Source organism: Macrobrachium rosenbergii, chromosome 47 (assembly GCF_040412425.1).
Source record: "Macrobrachium rosenbergii isolate ZJJX-2024 chromosome 47, ASM4041242v1, whole genome shotgun sequence".
Taxonomy (NCBI): domain Eukaryota; kingdom Metazoa; phylum Arthropoda; class Malacostraca; order Decapoda; family Palaemonidae; genus Macrobrachium; species Macrobrachium rosenbergii.
The window spans coordinates 37,364,764-37,390,270 of record NC_089787.1 but is presented as its reverse complement, the minus strand read 5'-3'; the positions used below and the strand labels follow the sequence as shown (position 1 = coordinate 37,390,270).

Sequence of the window (25,507 nt, the reverse complement as noted above, 5' to 3'; positions counted from 1 at the left end):
ATAAGATTATCAAAGCTGATCATGCTTAGTACCTAGAAAGTTCTTCTGATAAACCTCAGATCATCTTCAGGGTTAGTTACTCTCCTGGAAAAACCCAATTCAAAATATCTGGGAATGGATTACTGTACTATCAACTTCATCTGCCAGGCATGGTATTCTTTTAAAATCCTGAAAATTCAAGACTGGTGCAACACTGCTCATGGTAAAGTTTCTTACTCAAATTCTGTAAAAGATGAGGATATGCAAAACTACACAATTCATATCAGTTGTCTGATATAAGATTGTAAAATTTTTTAGTGCCAAAACAGGATTTTAACTTTTGTACATTATTATTACGTAGTTTAACGCAAATAAGAATAAAACTCATCAGCGTTCTTGGTCAATTATTAACCTTCTGGGTAAGAAAAAACAACTATAAAAATGGAAAGTTAGCTAAATATTGATTCCAATGGAAAAATCTTAAAATTACAAAGAACAAAAATTAACCATCCATCTAAAAATGGAAATGATCAATCCTGCTGGTGAATGATTTTTTAAAAATCTCAAGACTTATTAATACTTTTATAGGACACTACACTACATGAAAAAAGTAGGCTGAAATTATTAAAATTTTTATGAACATCAAGTACAAAAGGATGGGTAACTACCAAAAACTGAATTTTTGGCTTCCGTGGTTGGGTTAACTGAGAAAATGAATTTTTTTAGTCATTCTATGGGATATTAAATCATGTGAATAAAAGAATGCAAAGTTAAATTTTAAAAGATCCATAATTACAAAAAGATGAAAAAATACCTATAACTTCATTTTTGGGTTACGGGAGAGGAGGTAACTGAGAAATAATGTACAGTATAGTACAAACAATTTGATCTTAATACAATATGATTACATAAGAGGCTGCATAATAGTACTCAACAAGGCCAATGAAGACCTAATGACTAGGATTCACACGCTCAATGTATCAATGAAAAACATACATTCCATTGCTCCTTAACATTCATCTCTGAAACAGGTCTGTAAATTTGACCTGTAAGTTATTCTACCCACAACTTTTATTAGTATGTACTGTAAAGGTGTGGCACAGGTAGCCCACAATGGTCAAAGGTGACACTGAAAATATGTAATTGCACAGATATTCATTTAACAGTAATCATGAACTGAATGCTGTTCATGATTACTGAAGTAGTATGAAATGACTTCATTGTCATCATCAATTGCTGGCAGTTTAGTAACAAACCAATGATGAACTTCTACACTCATGGTTTTTTGCAACAAACATGACTCTTCAAGACAGTAAGTAATGTAGTATGTCCTTTAAAAAAAAAAAAAAAAGTGTTTTTGTTAACACATTCATATGAGCACCAAAACAAGAAATTATGCATTGTGGTTTGTAAGAGAATTCAAACAATGTTGAAGTTATCACAAATTTTATATTTCCATATTTTACAGTTTTCTACTATGGCGAACTGAGAAAATAATCCTATAATACAAAGAAAAATTTAACTGGCTAAATTTTCATGGAAAACATACTGAAAGCACTGCAATACTTTAGCAACAAAACATCTGAAAGAATGCTACCCTCAATTTCCATGATCGTTTGGTCTCATCAGAATCAAAAGATCAGTTTCTTGAAAGCAACACTAGTTTTAAAAGTTTTGCCTATATTACCCTTCATTGAAGAAAATACTAAAATAAAGAGAGAGGAAATAAGACTATAACAAGAACATTGCTGAGGTAATTTCATATAAACAATAACAAATCTGGCATTCTATATCACCATATTCTAAGTTATAATTTTTCCAATCACTTGCAAAAAGAGGTCCCCAAAACAAGCAAACATAAAAAAATATACATTAGGAGATTATTTCTTCTTATACAGACATGATACCCAAAGAATCTTATGTACTTCCCAAAATGTTAGGTACTATGTCTGGTATCCCATGAAGTACTGTTGCCAAGAATAATGGTGGTAATAATTTCATACTCCTTTAACAGGTTTTGTCTGTCAATGATATTATACTCATTCTACGTAAATGAAGCTCATGGAAGTCAACAAGCATGTGGACCTTAGTGAGATATCTATTTTTAGAGCAAATACAGCTCTGAATTGTGCTTCCCATATAAGTTTGTTGCTCTAAAAAGATAAAAATTAAGCGAGAACCTTGTTCTTGGGTACCCTTTGAGTAAAACTGCATTTGCTGTAAACAAAATAACTTGGCTAAATAGATTATGAATACTGTACTTCAGTTTCTAAAGTCAGTAGCATATCCCTCTCACTGGCATATTTTAAGTTTTCTCCATTCATTAAAGCTGCTACAAATGATGTCCATTAAGGTCCCTCTAAACACGTACAATTACCCACCCCTTTAGCCCAAGCACAACTTATCACACTTGTGGCTCCCTACAAATAAATAAGTATTTTGGTACACCTGTTATGCAATTCACCTGTACTGGAACAAGGGCACCCTTCGAATGTCGGAATATATAGTGTATATGCATTTCCACCACTAAAAGCAATTTCAAAACATAAGCTTACAATACATCAAAATGGTTAGTGCACTTGTTCATCAGCATCTGAAATGCACAGAGGGGTAACAATCTACTGTCAGGGATCAAAAGAGAAGTAAGTCCTTAATAACAGAGGAATAAAAAGATTTTATTTAGTCATGAAACTAATAGTTAAAGATATATATACACAGAAAAAATTTCAAGCTTTGGCATTTAGGTTTAAAATATTGGACTTCCAATGGGATATGATGGTTAACACTGAAATATAAATACCATCTCTTTGCATTAACTTACATTCCTTTTTCTAGAATAAATGGGCAACACGTACTCGTACCAAAAGCCCAACATTGCATCTAAATCATTAGTAATACATGTAGAGTACTGATAACTGAGTAATTTAACAATACCCATTTATATACTGAGGCTTGTTGACCCTCATCCTCTGTGGATAAGCTACAAAAGACCATTTGCCCTTGTGTTTTCTTGGCCACAGTAAGTCAGACCTGCCAGAAATCAAGATTTTATTGACATGAAAATGATAAAAAATTCTTAGTAATCATAATTGTACAAAATCCAAAATACTCTATAAAAAATATTAGGGACCCTTATAATAAAGCATCTAAAGCTGCTAAAGAAATCAGTATAAATCACAGATGGGCAAAATGATATTCTGAGGATGCAAGATTCGGCTTACACTGTTCGTAACGTGACACACCTGAGAAGCAACTTTAATTTGCGATGCTTACCCTTTTTAGTTAAAAATAATTTTGCATAAAATCTTAAAAAGTGATTAGCCTTAACTGGAAACACTGAGGGTAACAAGCATTAAGACATGATATAGTAATAGCATTGGAGGCAAGTGTTTATAAAATTAACAAATAAATAAGAAAATATACAGGACACAACGCACGCCCCACCAGCTTTGTCCCCCACCCCCTTGAAAGTTTATACTTTCAATAGCTGGTTTTTTCCTTACACAGCCTGGGTGATGTAGTGCACCTAAGCCCAAGGTCACAAATGCTGTGTGAGGTTAATATACACACACACATGCCAGAACTTGACCACCAGACAGATTCTTGTGGTTGTGACAGGCTTAGAGGCACACTGCTTCATTCATATATAATAATTAGGCAAGAGTTGCTTTACAAGTCTTTCTTAAGTCTTTATACAACGGCTTTAGCTGCTAGTACCAGTAGTTCTATATTTTGCATTTAGTACCTTGTGAAGGTACAGTAATAATATTTTTATCATACACAGGAATGAAAACACCAACCATATCTCCCCTACAGAACCCAGGGGAGACTCTGGTAATAATTACCAGAAGGGTAGGCAGCCCCAAATGCCATGTGTTACACACTGTAACTTTATGTCAGCCACTAATAGTGCATAGACACCTTGGGCCTGAGGCACTAAAGACTTTCAATAGTTCAGCCAGTATAGATACTTTAAGGTCAACATTCAGAGGAATTGTTTGTTTCTGCAGTATTATTTGTTGTTGGCTTTTTGGATCTCGTCAATCGGTCTAGTTCCGCAGCTGCATCTGATCGCATGGCAGCTTTATCTGTAAAAAAAATTATCAAAAATCTAAAATAAGACACTACAAAAAAACTATAAAACTAATAAAAAAATAAAGTACCTGAGTAGATACTAGTAGAGTTTATGAAAAATCTTATTAATTCACTAATGATTTAACTGCTTAGTTTGTGGTGACCAAGAGTAACTACCTGAAGCCCCTAAAAAACAATAATCCCAAATCTACAGGGGATGTTTCTAGGCAAATAAATACCTTGGAAAATCTTTCCTCTTTAATATTGCACTGAAATTATGCCTTAATTTGTCTTATTTCTAAAAAGTTCTACTATATCTGTATGATAGCTTTATTATTATCTAGGCTACCATTTTGATAATCTGTAATTAAGAACATTTAAAAATAAAATACTGATAAATGAAAAATAACCATACCCATTATACACTTCAGGAGAGTAAACACTTGAAGGAATTACTACAACCAGTAAGAAATGGCTCTTAAAAACAATGAAATCCACGCCCAAACAGATCTGTGTGCACACATTCACCATACTATACTATACTATAAGCTCTCTATAAAAAAGAACATCAGCAAGAATAATACCCTCCAAATAATTCTTTCCAGTAATAAAAAAAAAAAAAAGAGGACATTCATTTACATTTTTAGCTAGTCTGGTAAGTTGAACTCCTTACTATCAATGTTGTGAACAGTACTCTCTCCTTTAGTCAACAAATTTTTACAAAAAAGCTACTTTATAATCTACAATAGAAGATGGACTAACTGTGTATCACATCTCAACTGCTTAATCTGAATACTGTACTATCAAATATATTGTACAGTTCAACCATTAGTAACAACATAAAAGATTTCATTGGCTACATACACTAGAAACTTTGCTCTCTTAATTCTTTTCAGAAAACAAAAAACTAAAACAAATTTTTACACAAATTAACACATTCCCTGGGGATATTACCTTTTGGAATCCTCCATAAAATTTGACCAAATGTAAAAAGCATTTCTATTTATTTGAAAACAAGAAAAACTTCCTTCTCATAACATAGTTAAGTGCTGCCAAACAAAGAAATAACTGCTGGTCAATACAAGTGTAACCTTCAATATTTTTTATTTTTAAACCACTTAGCCTCTTCAACAATACATTTTTCCAAAAAAAAAATGGCCCAAAGTTTTCAACATCTGGGGTATGAAATCATATCTCCAACATTTAAAAAAAAAAAAACAGCACTAAAACATCTTGCCCCCCGTTCCCACCCCCAAAAAAAAAAATTATCTCCAAGACAAAAAATTTCTAATCTCAAAGCACTATTATCTCATTCCCCATAATAAAGAAGTCAATATCAGGAGATATTTAGTGTTGCACATGTAAGCTTGGCCAGGCATAAATTTTTCCCATAAAAATGAAAATATCCTTTATCCATAAGTAAAACAAACACAAAAGATACATATTAAAAGCTCTGAAACTTATCAATTGATTGTAGTATTTCATTGTTCAATGATCATACAATTTTGCAACTAAAAATTCAAAAATTCTTAAAGGACTCACTAATAAACTCCACATTTGCTTCAATACAATCAGGTAATTTTAAGGACATTTTCAGATAAAGGATATAGCAATGGCTTTGGTATACAGCAATTTTCAATTGCTTTTCATCTGTACCTGTTAACCAGTGCATGCCAACACAACTTGTTGAAATGGTGGTATTCTTAAAAGGCCTCCATCTTACAAATTAAGAAAGGGACTAGTTCAAATTAATAAGAGGAAGAGGAGTCCATTAACCATTGTGTGTCTACAAGACTTATTGAAATGATGGTATTCTTAAAAGGCATTCAGCTTACAAATTAAGAATGGGACTAATTCCAATTAGGAAGAGGAAGGGGAGTCTCTTAACCACTCTATGTCTACAAGACTTATTGAAATGGTGGTAATCTTAAAACGTATCCATCTTACATGTTAAGAATGAGACTACTTCAAATTAGGAGGGGAAGGGGAGTCATCAGCCAACTGACAACACAATCACCTAACAAATATCAGCAGCTGTACGTTGTTTTTACCTTGTAACTTTGGATGTCAAACTTGAAAAGTATTTAGAACAGTTAAAAAAAAATATAAATTTCATCACAATTGCAACCTTGAAGAAAGTTAATTTTCCTTTGGAGGCTAAGTATTCAAAATTAGGCTGGAAGTTCTGAATATGCTAAATATCACTTTGCCAACTGTTAGTTAATTCAAAACTGTAAACATTTGAAAAACCATCTTCATCCTAAAATTCCATTTACTATTGAAAAATCTTTGGCATATTTCTAAAGCAACCTTGAACATCTATAATCTTGTCAAAATTCAATGACTATGCTAAACATTATAAACATTTACAGAGAACCAATTATTGAGAAAGCTAAATGTTATACTGCACTAACTTTCCACAAGAAACAATGGGATAGTTTTTATAAACAAAATTTTCTCATACAAACCCATCAATTCACAGAGGTCTCATCTGCAGTCTGAATGTCCCCAGATGCACATATTCTTGCATCGCATAAAATGTATAATGTACAATGTATAATAGCTAAAAGTGAATGTTCACGTACAAGTGACTTTGATCCATTGGTAGCTAGTAACTATCCTCACTGTTTTTCGTGGACTGGATGTGATACAGTAAAAGCATAGCAACAAGAGGTGGGCACTTTGTATATGACTGATGGGTTTGTATAAAAAAAATGGTTTATATTATAAAAACTTGATTTGTTTCCTGACAAAGGCACTTGTATATGATTGATGGGTTGTAATAAGTTTTAACTTACAAAAACTATATTTGTTTCATGACAAATCCATTGATACTTGCAGTCCAAAGCAATTTAAAAGGGTGGTTAAACAGTTGAGAGCCCCAGCCTTTGTGTGGGTCCAATGGATCCAGTGGAATCATGTGTCCAGAATTTAGTAGTTGAAGCCCATGAGATTAAAGCAAGAGGTTTGCACTTGGTGATATATCCAAACAAGGACAGTATCTCCAGGCTTAATAATAAAAATGGCTCAAATTTCAAATTTCCCCTTAAGGGTTATGAAAGTTTAAAATGCCCAGAAGTCATGAACATTAACCATACACAAAAAGAGTCTTCCAGGTGTGAAAGGCCATCTGACATCACTAAACAGACAAGAGCAGATGGTGAACAGCCAGTACAGAGTGTCAAGTTACTGAGCAAAACAGGCACAGGAGGACAAGAGTAGCTAGTATTAGAGAGCTTCCTGTTACTGGGTAGAGCAGGAGAGGCAAGAACAAGACAGTCCAGTCACCCGTCAGTGGGAAAACGCTGAGGCAGTTTAGCACTTCCAGAGTGGAAAATATTGTCGAGAGACTGACACTCCTTGATAATAACCAGGTGAAATACCGTCAACCCAATAACAGGAGAAACAGAGACAGAGAGGGAGACAATATTTCCAAGTCTCCCATAATAAGGGATCTATTATTTTTAAAGTTCTTTGCTTCTTTTTCTCAAACTTTCTTTCAACAGGCATTACAATATTTTTCTGTAAATTCAACATGTACAGTATATCAGCTAATTACTTTTACCTATTATCCAAGCATTTTAAAATATTTTTACTTTTGCATTGATAAAAGTTAATGAAAATAAAAGTAACAATTTTATACTAAATTGTTTTAGTTCAAGATTGGCTTTTCACATTACATTTTCTTTACGTAAAGCACTTAATCTCATTTTTCTCCTTTAAAAAATAAGCAAAATCCATCCACATGTTTGCAAAATCCTGATCTTTTAAAGTCTCACTAGTTACATGAGTTCCTAAATAATTAAACTATTTATGCAGAAATGCAGAACACTTATATGACTGAAATACAATAAAGTACTGTATTAGAGGCACCAACTAAGGCCAGTCTGAGGAAATGTAACTGATGTAATATTTGGCCACAAAAATGGGGTTACATGGCAATTCATCTCCTAGCACTGTATGAACAACAACTTAAAATGAGAATTACTCAATACCACATAGAATTTTATATACAAGCCAGAGGTACTTACAGGAAACTGATGACATGAAAATAAAATGAAGAATATGTAAATGAAGAAAATTTATTCTGAAAGTTGGAGAAAAGCTGAGGAACTTCTGGAAGTACAGTAGTGTTGAAAACAGAGGAACTTCTGGAAGTACAGTAGTGTTGAAAACAGTCAGAAAACGAGAAAAATAGCTACTACCAACCATTGGGCCAAAGGGAGGAATGTTTAAACATGTTTTCCCGCTATTCTGTTTCTTCCACCTACAAGACGTTAGAATAAACATGTCTGGGGACATGTGGACTGCAAATTAGGACTCAATGTGGGTTTGAGATACTAATATACAGTGAAATTAACAGGCAATATGTGTATATCAAATTTTGTTTATCTTTCAAACACTGAGTTTACAAAATAAATCTATCTAGTACTTTAATATTACAGTAACTTTCTTCTTCTGAATTAATAGCACATGGTATATGAATGTACTTTCTTACTAATATCTCTTAGTCGTCTGACTCATGGTCTGCACATCTCAAAATATATAACATTTTCATATAACATTCTAATAACACTATTGTAATTCTACCAATATCACACACACACACACACACACACACACACTCACACACTCTCTCTCTCTCTCTCTCCTTACTAACTCTCAGGCTAATTATACCAAACCAGCCCTGAGACTATGCATTTTGTGGAAACTTTCAAAACCAAGTACTGTAACAAGTTATAGTTTTACATAGCTACTCCTAATGCCTTTAAAAATAAATCCATCAGCAATCACATCAATAGCCAATTTTAATGCACTGTAATCCTTTACAAACAGAAAAAAAAGTGTATATATACTGTATATACATACAACATATATACACTGTGGTACCTTGGTATGTGAACAGCTCTGAACTCAAACAATCTAGTATTTATATACTTGAAAAAAATAGCTTGGTGGTTGGCCACTTCACTCGGTGCCTGACCAAACATACATGGTTGGTAAGAACATGTATGAGGAGATGCATCATGTGTGCATGTTTCCTAAAACAAAGGGAAAGTGGCCAATTTACACACAGCTCTTCCTTAGTGATGACTCCACTAACCTTTCTTGTATTTCTTAATTTTTTTTGGTGATTTCAGCACAAGTAACTCATCATGAGGCTTAAGAAAGTAAGAGATGACAACAAACAAAAAAGAATAGAAAAACAATAGAGTAAAAAGAAACTCGTGGCAAGATCTGAAAGCAGTGTCTGGGACACTGATTTGGCTAAGGAGTTTCACATGCAAAACTCTACAATCTCTACATATAATATTAATATGTGAGCAGACCATCAAAATAGTTTAAGTTGCTGAGGGAGCGAAAGTTGTTACAAAGCAAAGGTCACAGAATACTGAAGGGGTTGAGAAAGTGTTGTTAATTTGGATAAATAAAAAACAGCCAGCGAAAGTGTTTCTTAGGCCATTACTTGTGAAAAGGCAAAACTACTGCATGCTGATCTCTTGAAAAACACCACTGGAATGGGTGCTGATACAGGTTCAAGTGTTCAAAGTCAGTCATGTGAAGCACAGGGAGGGCTGCCAGTTCTAGCAGAGATGCTGCCAAGAAATATGTTATACGAGTTCAAGAACTATGTAGAAACTGATTATTTTATTTCTAAAGTGTTCCATTGTGATGACACAAGCTTCTTCCAAAAAAATAAAAAGCAAAACAGGACATGTAACACCCAAAAGGTGAAGTCAATGCCAAGGCACATGCCAATGAAGGACTAGACTCATTCCTTTACTCTGAAGGAATGCAAATAGGGATTTAAAACTGAAACCTTTGCTTCTTTACCACTCAGAGAACCTGAAGGTTTTTAAGAATAATGTACTGAAGAGTATAAACAATGTGATATGGAAACCAAATAGTAAAGCTTGGTTAAATGGGCAATTTTTATTAAGTGGGTGAATGAAGTGGTTGGCCCTAGCATAAAGGGCGAAATGCCCTGAGAAAAATCAATTGCCTCTGATGTCCCTTCTTGTGCTGGACAATGCTGCTGCTCATCCTCATGGCTTGGAGGATGAGTGGCTGGAGGAGTTTAATTTCCCAACAGTAAGTACTTTGCCCAAAAGAAAACTCCTCTCATCCAGCTCATGGACCAACAGGTGTCTCTATTTTCTAGAAACTACACCAAAGCACTAATCCACAGATGCTTTGAAGTAATCTCTAGTACAGAGCTGAAACTCATGAGAATTCTGGAAGAACCACTTCAACATTAACAACTGCATAAACCTCATCAACTAAGCTTAGGGGGATGTTTCTTTTGGGACCATGAACCTTGCCTAGAGAAAACTGTGGCCAGATGCTGTAGCAGAAAGGGACTTTCAAAGCTCTGAAGTTGAACCTGTTGTGTGTCTGGGCAAATCCATGGGCTTGCAGGTCAGTGATAATGATGTAGAAGAGTTGGTGGAGGAGCAGAAAGCAGAGCTCACCATAGGAGAACTGCAGGACCTTTGAAGGAGCACAAACATATGGCAGCTGAGGTGGAAAAAAATGTCGGCTAAATGTGAAGCGCAAACATTTCTTGAAAGTTATCACCCCAATAAAGCTGTAGCAAACTGTGCTGCAAACCTCCATAATGACAGCAGAGTAATTTTACCAGACCACTGAGGTAAAAGAATTCTTCTAGGGCTGGTCCAAAGGATTAGTTAGCAATTTTATATGTAAAATTTATTTATCATAAATTAAGATTTTATTCAAGAGGTTGCAGTATTGTAAAAATTTTATAATTGTTTCAGAAGAAAGTTTGTTATTTTCACTTAAAATATCTTTCATTGTATTATTTTAAAATGTAAGTTTCTTGGGTGTCGATATTTCTGGCTTTCCATTAAAATACGTTTTACAGATACTTGTGTTTAACATGTATCACAAATTGTTAGAAGTACTTCTTGTTTTCTATTATTTCTTGAAGATGATGGCCATTCTCTGCCAGCACCTTTAATAGTCCTTAATTTGTTCGTTATGGTGGTATTATTCCAGTTTTGATGCCATTTTTCCCATACACTGAGTTAATTGCATTTAGCCAATCTTCGACTGGAAGATGGAATTGAAAGGTGGGTAATCTTATTGCTTCTTTTCCTGCAAAATCCGCTTTTTCGTTTCCTGCAAAATCCGCTCTTTCATTTCCTGCAATTCCCACGAGATGGACTCCAACACATTATAATTTTGATGTGCTTTTGTTTCATTCTGTGTAGCATTAGTTTAATGTTAGATAATATTGGATTTTTTAAACTATAGGTATATGATTTTATGGCTTCAACTGCGCTTTTTGAGCACTACATACTGTATTGTATAAATTATAACAACCACAGAGCACATTTATCTGCTGTTTTTATGAAAGGGACTCTCATTCGAAATAATAGCATTTCTTCTCCTCTATACCTTCCTCACCACCTTCCACTTGTCATCAGCTCTAGTACAGGTCAGGTTAAGTGAAGAATGGCATTGGTTTATGGACAGTTTTGGGTTACAAACTGTAAGTTTGAATATGCAAGCACTGAGGAACAAAGCCACAATAACAATACAAAATGTTTTCTGAGCACCTTCAGTTTTATGTCACATCTTACTTGCTCTAACCCTTTCATAGCAGCATGTATCCTATGATGTGCAATAATGGCATAAAGAGGAGTATTAAGGTGTATCATATGATAACCATTACTTCATGCCTTGATATCTGAATGAATTACATGGAAAAACATTCACGTCACTTGAATAGGCCATAAATGACTACAGTATATGGCAACACTTACACCTGAACTCAGGATACATTGGCTTTACTTTACATAAAACATAATCATTTACATATTTTTTAATTAATCTTACTAAAAATCTCATTGTAATGCACAAACTTCTCAATAATCTCCTACAACAGTATTCTGTTTAAAAATTTTCACAGATTGAAGCACTCATTAATTTGTCACCACCTAAGTTATCCACAGGAATCAGAAGAGAAAAAGGGGATGGGGGGAAGGGCTGTCCTGAATAACAAAGGTGGAAGGTCGAAGAAATTCCAGTGGCTGAGATGGCATTGTCATCATGAACCCATGTAGGCATAAGGCAGCTTAATCTACAAACACAGAGAAATGTTAGTAGAACTGGCTAATTGGTAATTAAAGCTTACATAAGATCTGCTTGTCTGCTTGAGAAATTTTTCCCTAAGTTATAATGTAAAATGGATTAATCCATTCCACACCTCAAAATGACTGCATTTAAAACTTTTATAGCTATAATACCTGGCTAAAACTGCACGCAATACCAAAATGCATGATTCTCTTCACCACCTCTTTATCTCTTGCATTGTATATGGTTACTCAATCCAAGCGTTGGCAAGTTAACATCCCTTAAAAGAATGTGGTTAATATAATTAAGTTTAACAGTAAACATACCGCTTTCAATCTCTGTGAAAAAAAGTTTTTCTTGACAGACCATGGGGGGGGTCAATAAAAGGAAATCACAAGAATGATGGATAAGATGAGGATGGAAAAAAGTAGATGTGAATGAAATTGTACATAAGGTAAAGGTTTTACCATATTTTTCAGTTTTACCTTGAAAACACAAGGTGCCTAGTCCTCTTTCTTCTGAGGTAATAATTAGTACTTTGAAAGGCATCAGTATCAGAATGTGCCATACTTCTTTTTTATTGATTGATAAGTTTCCTGTCTGTTCTTCTTTACCTCCTTGAGTGTTAGTTCTTCATGGTCTCCATTTGAGAACTCTGTTTTTCATTTTGTAATTCTACTGCCAGTTCCATTATAAGTTTTCTGCCTAATCTTGACTTCCCTGAGGCCCAACTCTTGGGGTCTTCACTTAGGAACTTTTTCATTTTCAAATTCTACTGCTAGTTCCAAATAACTTACTTACAAATCTGCCCCTTCCTAACCATGGTTGTGTCCCAATATCCTTGACTAGTATGCAAATTTCACATTTCAACAAGGATATTATGTCATGTAATCATGTTTTTGTTATATTTTTTTCAGTGTGCTCTAATTGCACTGCTATTCCTTTTCTTTTCATCACGGTAGAAGTAAGAGGTATTTAACAACCAGCATTTAACATCTCAGTATTTAACAACTTACTGGCTAAGAGACATACCATCTGTTGGTGTAAGGATATTGATTGTTGAAATGGTACTAGCGGTAGTGAAATGTGCTACAAATGAAATATAATACCAAAGCTAAACTTTAATGCAATGTTTTTTTTCTTTTTTTTTTCAAAGAGTCTGTTTGCATTAGGTTTAATCCTAACTTTGTAGCATAATTAATGATTTCTGCAAAACCATAAATATTCCATAAACAAACGGGCACAATTCTTTTGCGATGGTAAGCTTCTGTGTAGGTGACCACATGACATTCCAATTATTAGATCCTCCCTTTTCCATAAAGGATGAGTTTATATAATAAAAAGCAAAAATGCCAGATTCTCCTAGAATGAATTTATTTACAGCCATTTTCTCCTATTATTAATATAAAAAGTAAGTTAATTATGATCAAAGCCACTGAGCAAAATGTGTCCTAAAAAATTAAGTATACCTTAGTTTAACCAGACCCACTGAGCTGATTAACAGCTCTCCTGGGGCTGGCCCGAAGGATTACACTTATTTTACGTGACTAAGAACCAACTGGTTACCTAGCAACGAGACCTACAGCTTATTGTGGAATCCGAACCACATTATACCGAGAAATGAATTTCTATCACCAGAAATAAATTGCTCTAATTCTTCATTGACAGGCCAGAGAATCGAAAGCGGGCCTAGCACAGTATGATATCGACCCATCCAAGAGTATGAGATAGAGGCTAAAAACAAACGTAACTTTATGAATTATGTAATTATATTACACCTTATGATCACATGAATTCAGAAAGTAAAAGATGCCTGATTTTCTCAAATGAACTGTACTCACTTATATTTTTTCTAATATTATACAGAATGAACTGGTATTAAAGTTGTACTAGTACTCCTGGTGATTGGGCAATGGGAGTGAAGATAGAAAATAATGGAAAGCTTTGTTTTCAAGTTATTTTGTGTAACATATGTTACCATGGGTCATAGAGTATCACCAAAAAGGGAAAAAATTATAAAAAAGACTTTTAAAAATATTCACAATTACAGCAGCACATCCCCTTAACTACTGTCACAATGCAGAACACTGTAACACTACCCAAGGTTACAGCCTGTGAGGGGCTATCACATATTCTACCTGGCCACAAGCTTTGGACAATACCAGTAAACAAGATTTAGCTTGTGCAGGTGTATGTAAAACAGGCCTATTTTTACTTTTACTAAATCTGAGATTGGATAATCAATAAATTCTAAAGTTACCTATTATTTCAAGAACCAAGTCTGATATAAGATTAACCCTATAAAGGGAAACTGGGAACTCCAGGCAAATGAAATAGTAAGTTAACCTAAGAGCAGAAATGGGCAAATGTTACCAAAACAGATACTAAAACTCTTGTTGCAAAAACTGAGTGCTAGAAGCCCACATGCCCCAATAAGGAAAGCAGCCCGGATTAATGCACTTCATGATTCTTTACCAGTGTTCATCTGAATACAAAGCAACCTTTAGAGTTTTATGATAAAAAATAATGGCATCTTTTGGAACAACAAAAATATATCACAGAAACTGCTGATGAATGCAACATTTCTTCCATCAATTTAACGTACAACTTTCTGGCATGATAGAATTCCAAAGGTTCATACAGAAACATTATATTTCAACAACAATAGCCTCTTGTTTTAGCAAGAAAGGTTTGCCGATGATGCTACTCCTCCAGCTGTTGTTCGTTTTCTCTGCCTTAGGTCTGCGACTGCAGAATCCTTGAAAGGAACTGGCATGTATTCATGAGTGGAGTAAGCTTTGGGGCATGAAGCTCAACCCTTCTAAAACTTCAAGTACAGTATGGCATTTTGTTAATCCAGAACACTTTGCCAGTGCATCCTGATTCATGTTTAAATGTCAGAGACTCTCTTAAGATTGAAAGCATAACTTTTATGAAATAAAACTGACTTTTGTGAAGCATATATATGTTATTAATTCCTATGCTTCTCATAGAGTTGGTATCTTGCGAAAATGTTTTGTGATGAAGTTATTACATCTTGAAGTGTTTTAACTCCTCTTCTTCCATGTTGGGAGTACTGGTCTCCAGTGTCGACTTTGGGTGCTGACTCTCATCTCTTGGACAGAGTTTTGTCATTAGTCAAGTTTATTTTGACAAATCTTACTGCTGAATTGTGGCATAGATGTAACGTGAGTTAATTATTTTTGCATGAAATGCACTAAAACAACAGACATCCTCTTCACTCTTCTTTACCTGACTTAGCTGTTTTTGCTTGCAACACTAAGCAGGCTGACGCTGCAACCAGTGTTTTGTTTCCTAATATCTGGTTTAACACTATTCACTTTGCTAAGAGTTTTATTTTGGCTATAACTAAAATGTGGTATAGTTTGCCTACTGCAGTTGGGGAGTATTCTGATCTCCAAATATCTGAGGAGAAAAATCATTCCTGAGGATGTCCCCTGAATTCAGATGCATCGGTTTTATTTTCTAATTGCTCATATTTAATTATTTATCCACCTTTCCCTATAACTTGTCCCTTTGCAGCTCTATTGGGTTTATAATCTTCAGCTGAAGATTTAAAAAAAGAAAGACGAGAGAGCTTTCAACATGGGACTTCAAATACTAGGAAAATCTCAAATCATTAATTCACAATCAATTTAAGGCAGCATCTAATAGCAATAAACGTCACTACACTGTACAGTATATCAATGCCCAACACAATAAAAAAAAAAAAAAAAAAAAAAGTAATCCTGATCTCAACAAGTAGCAAAATTACTGTAATTGTGAAATAAGCATTCTGAGAGCACTGGTAAATCAATATATTTCCTACTAAAGTAAACGCATTCCGAATAATGAACTGGTGAAGAAACTAGTATTATGGTTCTTGCTCAAGTAGATAACTCTGACAATTCTTCCCTGCTTAGATGCTTTTGTGGCAAAGATTTTTAGTATGGAGGTCATGATCAAGGTTAAAAGGTCACTAACCTTGAGGTCAAATGAAAGGACTTCATAAGTGAAATATGCTTGATAATATAGACACTATCTCTTAAGGTTTAAAAGTTATGGCAAAGACTAAAGTTGAGTACAAAATCTTTGGAATTTGGCCCCATAATTTCATCTTTTAGCAAAATTCTTGCATTATCATAAAAATACGCTAAGTGTACAATAATGGATAGACAGACACATCTTCATGGATATCTGTGTGACTATCTACCTATTTACCAAGTAAGACCAAAACATCTTGAACAGTGTGGGGAGAGTTATTATGACAGGGTAAGCACAGCAGATGGACAAAAAGAAGGGAAACAAAGTTCCCCCAATTTTGTTGGAAAGGAACATACAAGTACAGTAAGATCTCACTAATAAACACAGTACAATACAGGGGATGCACAAAGCTGGATTTGCCAAATTATTTGATTTTCCAAGACTAGGCTGTGCTAAGCTAGGCCACAGATTCATAACTACAGGCTAGAGTAGCCCATAGCCTAAAGTATACCAAGTAATACCAAACCCAACAATTATTACCACAAAGTTATAACTTTGTGGTAACAATTGTTACCACAATTGTCACCTTACCCACTTTATTATTCTTGGGTGGAGATTATAAAATGGTATTTTCTAAGTTCCTAAGATTTCTGGATTTCCTTTGATGGCCAAACTTACATGCTTATGCTTTTGAGGTCATTACTTAGAATCAAAGCAAGCACCATCACAAATTTAAAGTGAAAAATCATACTGCAGAGAAATTCGGCAAGATCAGCGACCCACTGATTAAAAATGTTACAGTTTATATCATGCAGGTGATATGTAGCAACCACTCAAGATCCAAATACAGAAGACGAGCCTATGATTTTTTTTAAATAACAGTAATCACCGAGTTCACTGTATTACTTTATTAACATATTTTGGAGAGTTTACTTAACTGTTTATTTATTGTATAAATAAGTTTAAATGTTTATATCTTTACTTCATTAAATAAAAGTACTGAAACTTATCCTTCACATCAAAATTCTTTCATTTTGCCAAGATGTCAATAACAACCAATAAAACACCCAATGCTAATCCAGATTAGAGAGGTTTTACTCATGAACAAAAGACATGTTGTAAATGATCATTATGAGAATCATATATACTTTACTTGCTGTACCAAGAAGCTAGCTTTAAGGCACCGTGGATTGTCAACCAAGGCAATATACAATTTTCATTATTTTCCGTTATCTACGTAACTTCTCAGAAAATCAATCAACAGAAGAGTTGATTATACCACTGGTAAAGGATTACATTACAGCACTTGTATTTTTCTGTTACCACTGAAAAATAGGCATTAGCTAAAAATCTCTACACTAAAAAATCTTTGCAACTATTTTCCAAGATGTCCCAATCTAATAAAAATAAAAAATGCCTATCACTGGAAAATATGCAAGATTGAACAGTACAGATAATGTAATACTTTATCTACACAGATCCCAGCTAAGAACAAATTAATAAACTAATAACCCAGTTTTAAAATAATCTCTTCTAGATAACAGGAATGAAAGATTACAGTTTAACATATTTTCATACACAGGATAATTTATTATCATGAGAAAAGAAAATTTTTTTCACAAAAGTATTCAGCCATAGCAAAACATGACTGCACCCCTAATAAACCTACGGACCGAGAGTTTGAATGTGAAGAATTTTTGGGAAGTTATTCATGACCAGTACTTCTAAAGCTTTTGCATGGCTCTTCTACAGTAGCATTATTAAAGCGTCCTCACTTACTGCTCTAAGGGTACCAATGTCATGACACTATTCAAGTCAAATTCTACAAAGTGCTTCTCATACAAAATTCTTGTAATGCAAGAGAATGCCAAGCAACCTGTGCTAATGTGATTTTCAGAGCAAATCTTGTCTTTTCTTTCCTAATAATCTTTGGGGAATGTAAAGTGCAAACCTCTGAAATTCTAAGGGTCTTGGGTCATCATATCTGAATGTTCTGGCAGATTTCAATTTTATTATAGGTGCTTTGCCCTTGAGCTGGAGATTTGGGGGAATTTCCTCAATGTATGGGGTACTTGAGCAGCATGGTTTCTAAATGAGGGATGGGGGAATTCAACAGGGGGAAACAAAGATGTATCTAACTGGTTGGAGCTCCAGTATCAACTCCTCAAAAAAATGTTTCCTCATCCCACGCATCAACAATACCTGGGGGGGAGGATGGACTACAATTACATACAGACAAATCATTTCTCAATATTTGGGAGTCCCTCTTTGAAATCTTACATAAATTCATGTTTTGTGGCCAAACAAGTAAAGTGATATTCTATTGTTTGCAAATTTAGAACTTTACTATAACTAAGCATTATCTAAAATTTCCACCAATAATTTATTCTGAAGAAAACTGTCACATGTTAGAGGTGGAAAAGTATGCTATTAATCACTAAGTTTTATGTGAGAGAGGGGAGAGTGAGAGGAGAGAGTAAGAGAGAAATAAAAAAAAAAGTACTTTTTCTAAGGGTCTACAAACATTCATCAAAAAAGGGTAAAAATTAAAACCTACCATCATCATAGACAAAATTAGCTACTATAATTATTGGAAAAATTCTTCTATCTAATAAAAGGAGCAAACCTTGCTTAAAAAAGCAATATTTAATCCCCCCAAAATAAACTACACACTAACGAAGGTTGCTTAGTTACTTCTGTGGCTGTCACCAGATTAAAAGGCAGTACTCGTTGGGCCATTGTACAAGAGCGGAAAAAAAGCTGGATTACAAAGCAATAAAAAATTGGAAACATTTATCCTCGATTTTTTTCTTGTAAAATTTTCCTGTAAAAACCATTACAGAGCAATGCATAACTATTTAAACTCTTTGAGCAAAAATAATACATCTAAAGGCCAGAAAGTATTGTAAGGTACTTACCCATACCATTGGTTTTTATGGCTCCAGGTGAAGGGGAATTTGTTCCTGATTTCTTACTTAGAAGCGAGTTAAAGAAATTAGCAAGGACACCTTCATTTGCTCCAGCAACGCCAGGTTTCGTTGACTCTATCTGTAGTGACAGGAGTATTTTGTTAAGGAAACCAACACTGGACTCTAAGGGGAAGAATTTCACATAATGATCCTCTCATCAACTTCTCAAGTTAACTAAACTTCATGGAAATGTACAACAATTACTACTTTATTATAAAAACTTACCCAGTCAACTCCATTGAAAACCCTAATGTAAACTACTAGATGGAACAATCAAAAACAAAACTTTTATACATCAAGAACTAGCAATAAACATAAAAGGAAAAATATGACGACTTTACATTTGACAATAAGTTTTCATTAAAAGATGAATGCCCTTTAAACACAAAACCTTCACAATTCTACAAGGGAGATGGAAAAGTAAGGTGAAAAACTCAGTCCTACAGTTTCCTAAACATCAAATAAAGAACCTTTACCTGAAGATAACTTGCCTAACTCCACACAAGGGGAAAGGTATTAATTGGCATGCAACCTTAACCAGTTTACATTTGACTTTCTATCATGAGAAGGAACTTATACTTTCTTCCATTACTCACCTCGTACCATGAAGTGTTTTAAAAATGACTCCATGTATAAACACTTTAAGATCTAATATTCAAGCCTAAATGCAGTGCAAAAGTATACATAAAATTCTAGCTTTTATCATAAAAATTACTGGTAGGCACATCTGGCAATTCATATTTAATGTCCTTTTAAATAGGTTTAAGCATGGAATTCCATGAAAGGAGGTTATACTTGAAGCAGGTTTATCATTTCCCCTTATACAGCATAGCATCACCCTGAAACATACTAACTGCTTTCTCAAGGCCCAAAAATAATTCACCCATCAGACTCCCAAAGGCTAAACTTTTGTCTGAGCCTTAATTGCAACACAATCTATTTAAAAGACAAAAATCTTTCATTACATAAAACATTTTAAATAACAAAATCCTTACAAGAGAGGGAAATATACAGTAATAAGAATAAAATCTGAGAAAAAATGCCTATCACATTTCTAACTTTTCAAAAACTTACCTTCCTTTTAAAAATCTGAACAGTGGATTTAAATATTATATTCCACTAGTTCCTGTCATAGAAAAATATCCTTACACTCAACTGTATATAAGGCATATGACTACAGCTTTTACTGTTTTACAATGAAACATTTTTTTTTATTTTCTAAAAGCACTCTTCATTTTACATACTTACACACCATTCACACAGTGATCACAACAGAATGCTGAAAGAAGTGCCACACACTGAGCCTGTTCAAGACTGCTTTTACTCGATTCACCAAATTCCAAAGCTTAAAAAAAAATCGTGTTGTATTCTTAAACATACATTCAAGAAATTAAAGTTGTGTGTTTTGTTACCAGTGTCATGTACTTTATCATCTTCTATGTAAGCAAAGTTTGTCAATTCATATGTTTCAAGGAAAATAAAACTATCCTTTCGGGTGTAACTCCCAATATGCCAGCATTTTGTTCCGCTTGAACTGACAAGTGTTGAAGGCACTGCAAGCACCTTCCTAGAAAAAAAGCATTTTTCAGTTTTATTTTTAAAATGAAACTGACAATGGATGGAAAAGCTTTGTGCTATGTTCAGCAGTCAACATGATTACCTGGTTATGAGAGCTTAGCTGCTGTTTCTCACCTACAATAATCGAATATGTTTTTGCCTAGACTACTGAAGGAGCACAAATTCATGACACTGTGAAAAGTCAGTTGTTTTTAATCATTCTTACTTCCCCTATCCTCAAACCTTCTGAAGTTCCCATTTATCTTTTACATTAATCAAACTCAATATCCATAAGAGCCAGAAACACTATCAACCAGAAAACAAAGTACATTGTAATTTATCTAATTTTGGATGAGTTTAACCTGATAAATATTTTCAAAAGAGAAAATTGTATCAAACAAAAGGAAAAACCACATTCCAAAGGTATTGATACGAACCCTTCAAATTAATGCATAAAAGCACAATGAGTATTTGTAAAACATTCAAATACAAACTATATTTCTAATTGAGTCAAGAAAATGTTAGTTATGAGAAATTAGTCCCCTCTGCTGCAGAGTTCAGGGCCCTATCAAATATGTTAGATAAGAAATTTAATGGGAAAAACAGAACATATTTGTCTCTGGCAAACATACTTCTGACGATGTTGTTAGTAACAGCTTGCCAAGATCACATCTTACTAAGAATGCACGTTTCAAAAAGTCCAAAAACCTTTAAACTAAAGTGACATTTTCAAGTGGACATAAGCTTTAAAACAGTTTACTCTGAGTGATTCAAATAAATTACTTCAAAAGAAACAAAATTGCTCTTCAACAGAACAAAACCATTATGGTGTCTGAGGTAACTTTGATATAAGAACAGCAATTCCTAAAACTGCTCAAGAACTACTTTAGACAAGCAACTAGTACTCCAAGGCACAGGCATTCTTTTTTTTCACTGGTAATCATGCCTGCTTAATATTTATTAATAATCCAATATGGAAATTTTTTTAAATTCTATATTCTAACAATGTTTTTACTTTCACCCAATACAGATATATATAGTTAGCCATACTCAATACTTCTCTGTACAAAAGGCTTTAAGCTGGAAATAACCACTGTCGTGCCATCCAAATATTTATAATCCTGATTATCCTGTGCTAGAGAGAGCAAAACCTTTAAACACAAACTTCCAACTGGTTACAAAAACAGATCCAAACAGATAAAACCTGTGTGAAAAGTTTTTCCAACAAACTCATTTTTCTAAATAAACACACTGATAATACAATGCCTTACTTTCATGCAATATTATCCCACCAACCTACACACCATTCAAGACTGAACAGCAATAATGTGCATGGCCAGACCAACATATGATACTATACTCTTCTCCATGAGCTCCAGATAATGTTCAGTCTGAGAGGATGGAAAAGAAAAAGGGCACTAACCCTATGATTAATAGGTTTTTATTGAAGAACATGTTATGTCATACAAGCTAAGATTATTCATTAAAACCCCATTAATCATATGTTGCCAAAATAGTAATTAAGGAGGAACAAGTAACCATCTGCTAAAGATCAAAGGTTAGATAATAGGGAACTGAAGATAATAAAATCAATCAGCCACAAAAAGTCATGGTGTAAAAACCAAAGCTGTAATTTGTCCCCAAAGAGGTCCTCTATGGGGCACATAGTAAAAAATATAACAGTTTCTACTCAGGAAGTACCTTGAAAATAAAGGCACAGAGCAACAACCTGAGGCATGAAGACTGTTAACATGGAAAAAGTCATTCCTAAAACAAGTGCCAGAGATGATAAGGTGAATGATGAAGCAGAGAGACTCCTTTCCATCAGTAACATGGCCTGTCAACAATCAGTCATAGCGAGAAAACATCCAAATGATCGTGAGAAATTTCTCCATGGATGGCTGAAAGCTACACAGCAGGTTTATTAAACACCTACAAAAAGGAGAGAGTAAGCACTTCATGCGCCTTTACCTTCAAGCATAATAAATCAACTTCTTATACCTCATTGCAGGCTCTCAAAATTACCTGGTAAGAGCCTGAAGAAACTGGATTCTTGACATCTGTTTCTTCTAATTGCCCCTATGAGAGAATCCTACAGGAAGAAGGATGGTGATCTTGGTTGCATATTAGATATAACTTGATAAGACAAAATACTCTTCAACTAACAATGGCAAGTCATCCTGGTTAGAAGAGGAATAAGACTGAGCGAGATTAGCAAAAGGAGCAACTATCAAGCCTTGGGTACCAGAGGATCAAGTTTCTGCCACAGAATCCAGAGTAAAGGAAAGACCAATACAAACAAATACAGGCAGGTTATTGGTGCTTATTGGTGCCAATAACTGGAGACTGGCACCTCTGTTAGGTATGTATCAGAGCAAATACCCGATTGTTGATGCCGATGAGCAGAAATCAGCGCATATCAACGCCAAAAATCGATGATTTTCGTCATTAGACAAGCGCAGAAAAACCAGATCACTGATAGCTGAGCCCGCCATTAACCGGGGACTGCCTGTACTTTGAAAGGGGCATGTTACCCTCCCTCCAGAAAAAAGAGGCAGAACAGTGATGACCCAACGCTTGTTTCAATCTACTTCTAAGAACTATAGTGTTTATGGAGACTAGCTCCAACCTGAGAGGAGCAGACTTTTATAGCTTCTTCCTACCCTGCCTGGTGACTTAGCTGGTATCAACTTTCACTGCTGGGTCAAAATGTAACAAAGAACCTTGGATTGAAAAGATCTATGACAACCATAAATTTCAAGACTGTAAGGATGATGGAAGCTGACAATGACGGGTGAAGGCCTGAGACACTGACTGAGGTACAACTGAACAATACGGCAACTTCTGTTATTAGTGAAAGCTAGGGTTTGACTATGGATTCAGGTTGCTAGCAGTGGAGCTCCTGATGGCCAGCAGGGACATGGAAGCCAGAGGGCGACCTGGATACTATCTCCTCTTTTTCAGCATGACATTATTAAGGTGGATATGGTAAGGCTGATGTGCATGATAAGTGCCCTGACCAAACAAAGGACTATCCGACAAACCTTTGCAATGGCAATGTCGTCATGAGATCATGTGCTAAGATAGCACTGGTGCCACCAAGGACTCACTCTTACCAATTCACAAAACTGGAGCAGGCAAAAATGGAGGCAAGAGCATCCTTAGTAATGGCTTCCATGGAAAGAGTGCATTTGAGCTGGTTCCAAAAGGATCATAATCTCCAAAAATACCACACCTTTACATCAAAAGCACATCAGTAACACTGGATGAAGACTCTTCACCACTCTGCCTAACTTCAGCAATGGAGGCTTCTTAAGTAGTATAGGGTGTTCAAGGTTTAAAATTCCAGTAGCACATCGAGATAAGAGACCATGGTATATCATACTTAAAGCTACATCGCCGTGAAATGGAAATATCAATTTGAGGGTTTTCGCCTCTGATTTGAATGCCAAACTGTTTTTCAAATCAGGCGCCAAAAGGAATGCTGGGAGTTTGAGCGAGGGACAAAGCACATCACCCATGCATGAATACATGTTTATGCTTACAGTAAACAGTAATTTCACTTTGCAATACTGTACTGTATACTGTCCTGCAGTTTAATTAAACTGTTAAGTGTCCTTTATGAGAGATGTCACCACTCCCATATCATAACGTTTTCAGCTTGCATAGTGGTTATTTGGTCTATGCTGATTTTTGTGCTTTCCTGTGTTCTTTTTTTACATTGATACTGATTTTTGTATAAAGATATTAGAATAACAAATAATGTAGAATAAGAAAAGATGAAAGAATTTATTTTGCACTTTTATATCCTAAAGATTATAAGCATGAAACATTAAAGGGTAAAAATTCTTTCGAATGCCATTCCTTGATACAGAGCCAGTAGATTAATGAATTGTTTCATTTCATTTTTGTGTCATATTTTAGTGCATGTGATATTGTAGGCAAACTTTCTATTTATTCAACTAGAAACTGGATGGAAAATCTGTTCATTACTGTTACAATGTGCTCCATGACTTTGTCATTAAAAAAACTCTAACAAAACTCCACAGGGTTTCCCTTATCCTGAATACTAAATTTAACACCTTTGGGTAAACGAAAAGTAAAGGTAACTCCATGGGTTTGTGCTGATTATGGAAAAAGCACCATTATTTCCTTTTATCGAAGTCATCATCATTCTCTGCAACGAGTACTGATAATATCTCTTTAGGCAAAAGATTTTTCTTTCGCTTTAGATCGCTCACTATGGGGGATGAATGAGATCAAACAAAAAGAAATCGGCCATTTATCAATGAACACCAGAAGCGCAGTGGAGGTGGAGGTCCTTGTCCTCTTGTCAGACTGTCTTTCCCTTACAAAAAAGTTGCCATTTACCTTTTATTTAGCTCATAGTATTACCAACTGATGTTCCTACAATTTGCATATCGGACTGAATTCAGTAGCGCATCAGCCTTGAAAGAGGTAAAATGTGTTACTCCGTTGAAGGTGGTTTGATAGGGGATGCAGCCGACCAAGATATGTCGTCGGTGATGCTTAACAGGTTAATAATAAGGCTTTCTTCTTACTTTACAGGTACTGTTTGTTTATATAAATATACTTTATAGCAAAAAGGAATACGGAACGACTTCAATACTATGAGAGAAAACAACTATGCTTATGTATACAGGATTAACTTGTTTAATTGTCACACTTCTGTAAGACAGAGTTATTTAATTTGTATTAAAGATTTATTTGTATTAAACATTTTATAGATATTTTGCAACAGTTGAAGAAATAGCAGTAAACTCCTAGGGAGGCAAAATGGGGACATTAATGACAGCAAGAGCTGAAGGAAGAAACTAGATCCC

The 25,507-nt window shown here is 34.7% G+C and overlaps 1 protein-coding gene across 4 annotated transcripts in view; it reads right to left on the bottom strand.

Moving 5' to 3' along the window:
• Positions 1–1,408: 1,408 nt before the first annotated feature.
• The window catches only part of Dlic (dynein light intermediate chain), a 49,036-nt gene continuing 24,937 nt past the window's right edge, over positions 1,409–25,507 (bottom strand). Inside the window, exons 9-10 of one of the 4 annotated variants that reach the window (XM_067090650.1) lie at positions 19,056–19,185; positions 1,409–4,067 (exon numbers count right to left, since the gene is read on the bottom strand). In XM_067090650.1, coding sequence (XP_066946751.1) covers positions 3,958–4,067; positions 19,056–19,185 — 240 coding nt within the window. In that variant the 3' untranslated portion in view covers positions 1,409–3,957. The remainder of the gene's footprint in view (positions 4,068–19,055; positions 19,186–25,507) is intronic. The other 3 variants (XM_067090652.1, XM_067090651.1, XM_067090653.1) reach the window with 3 other exon arrangements.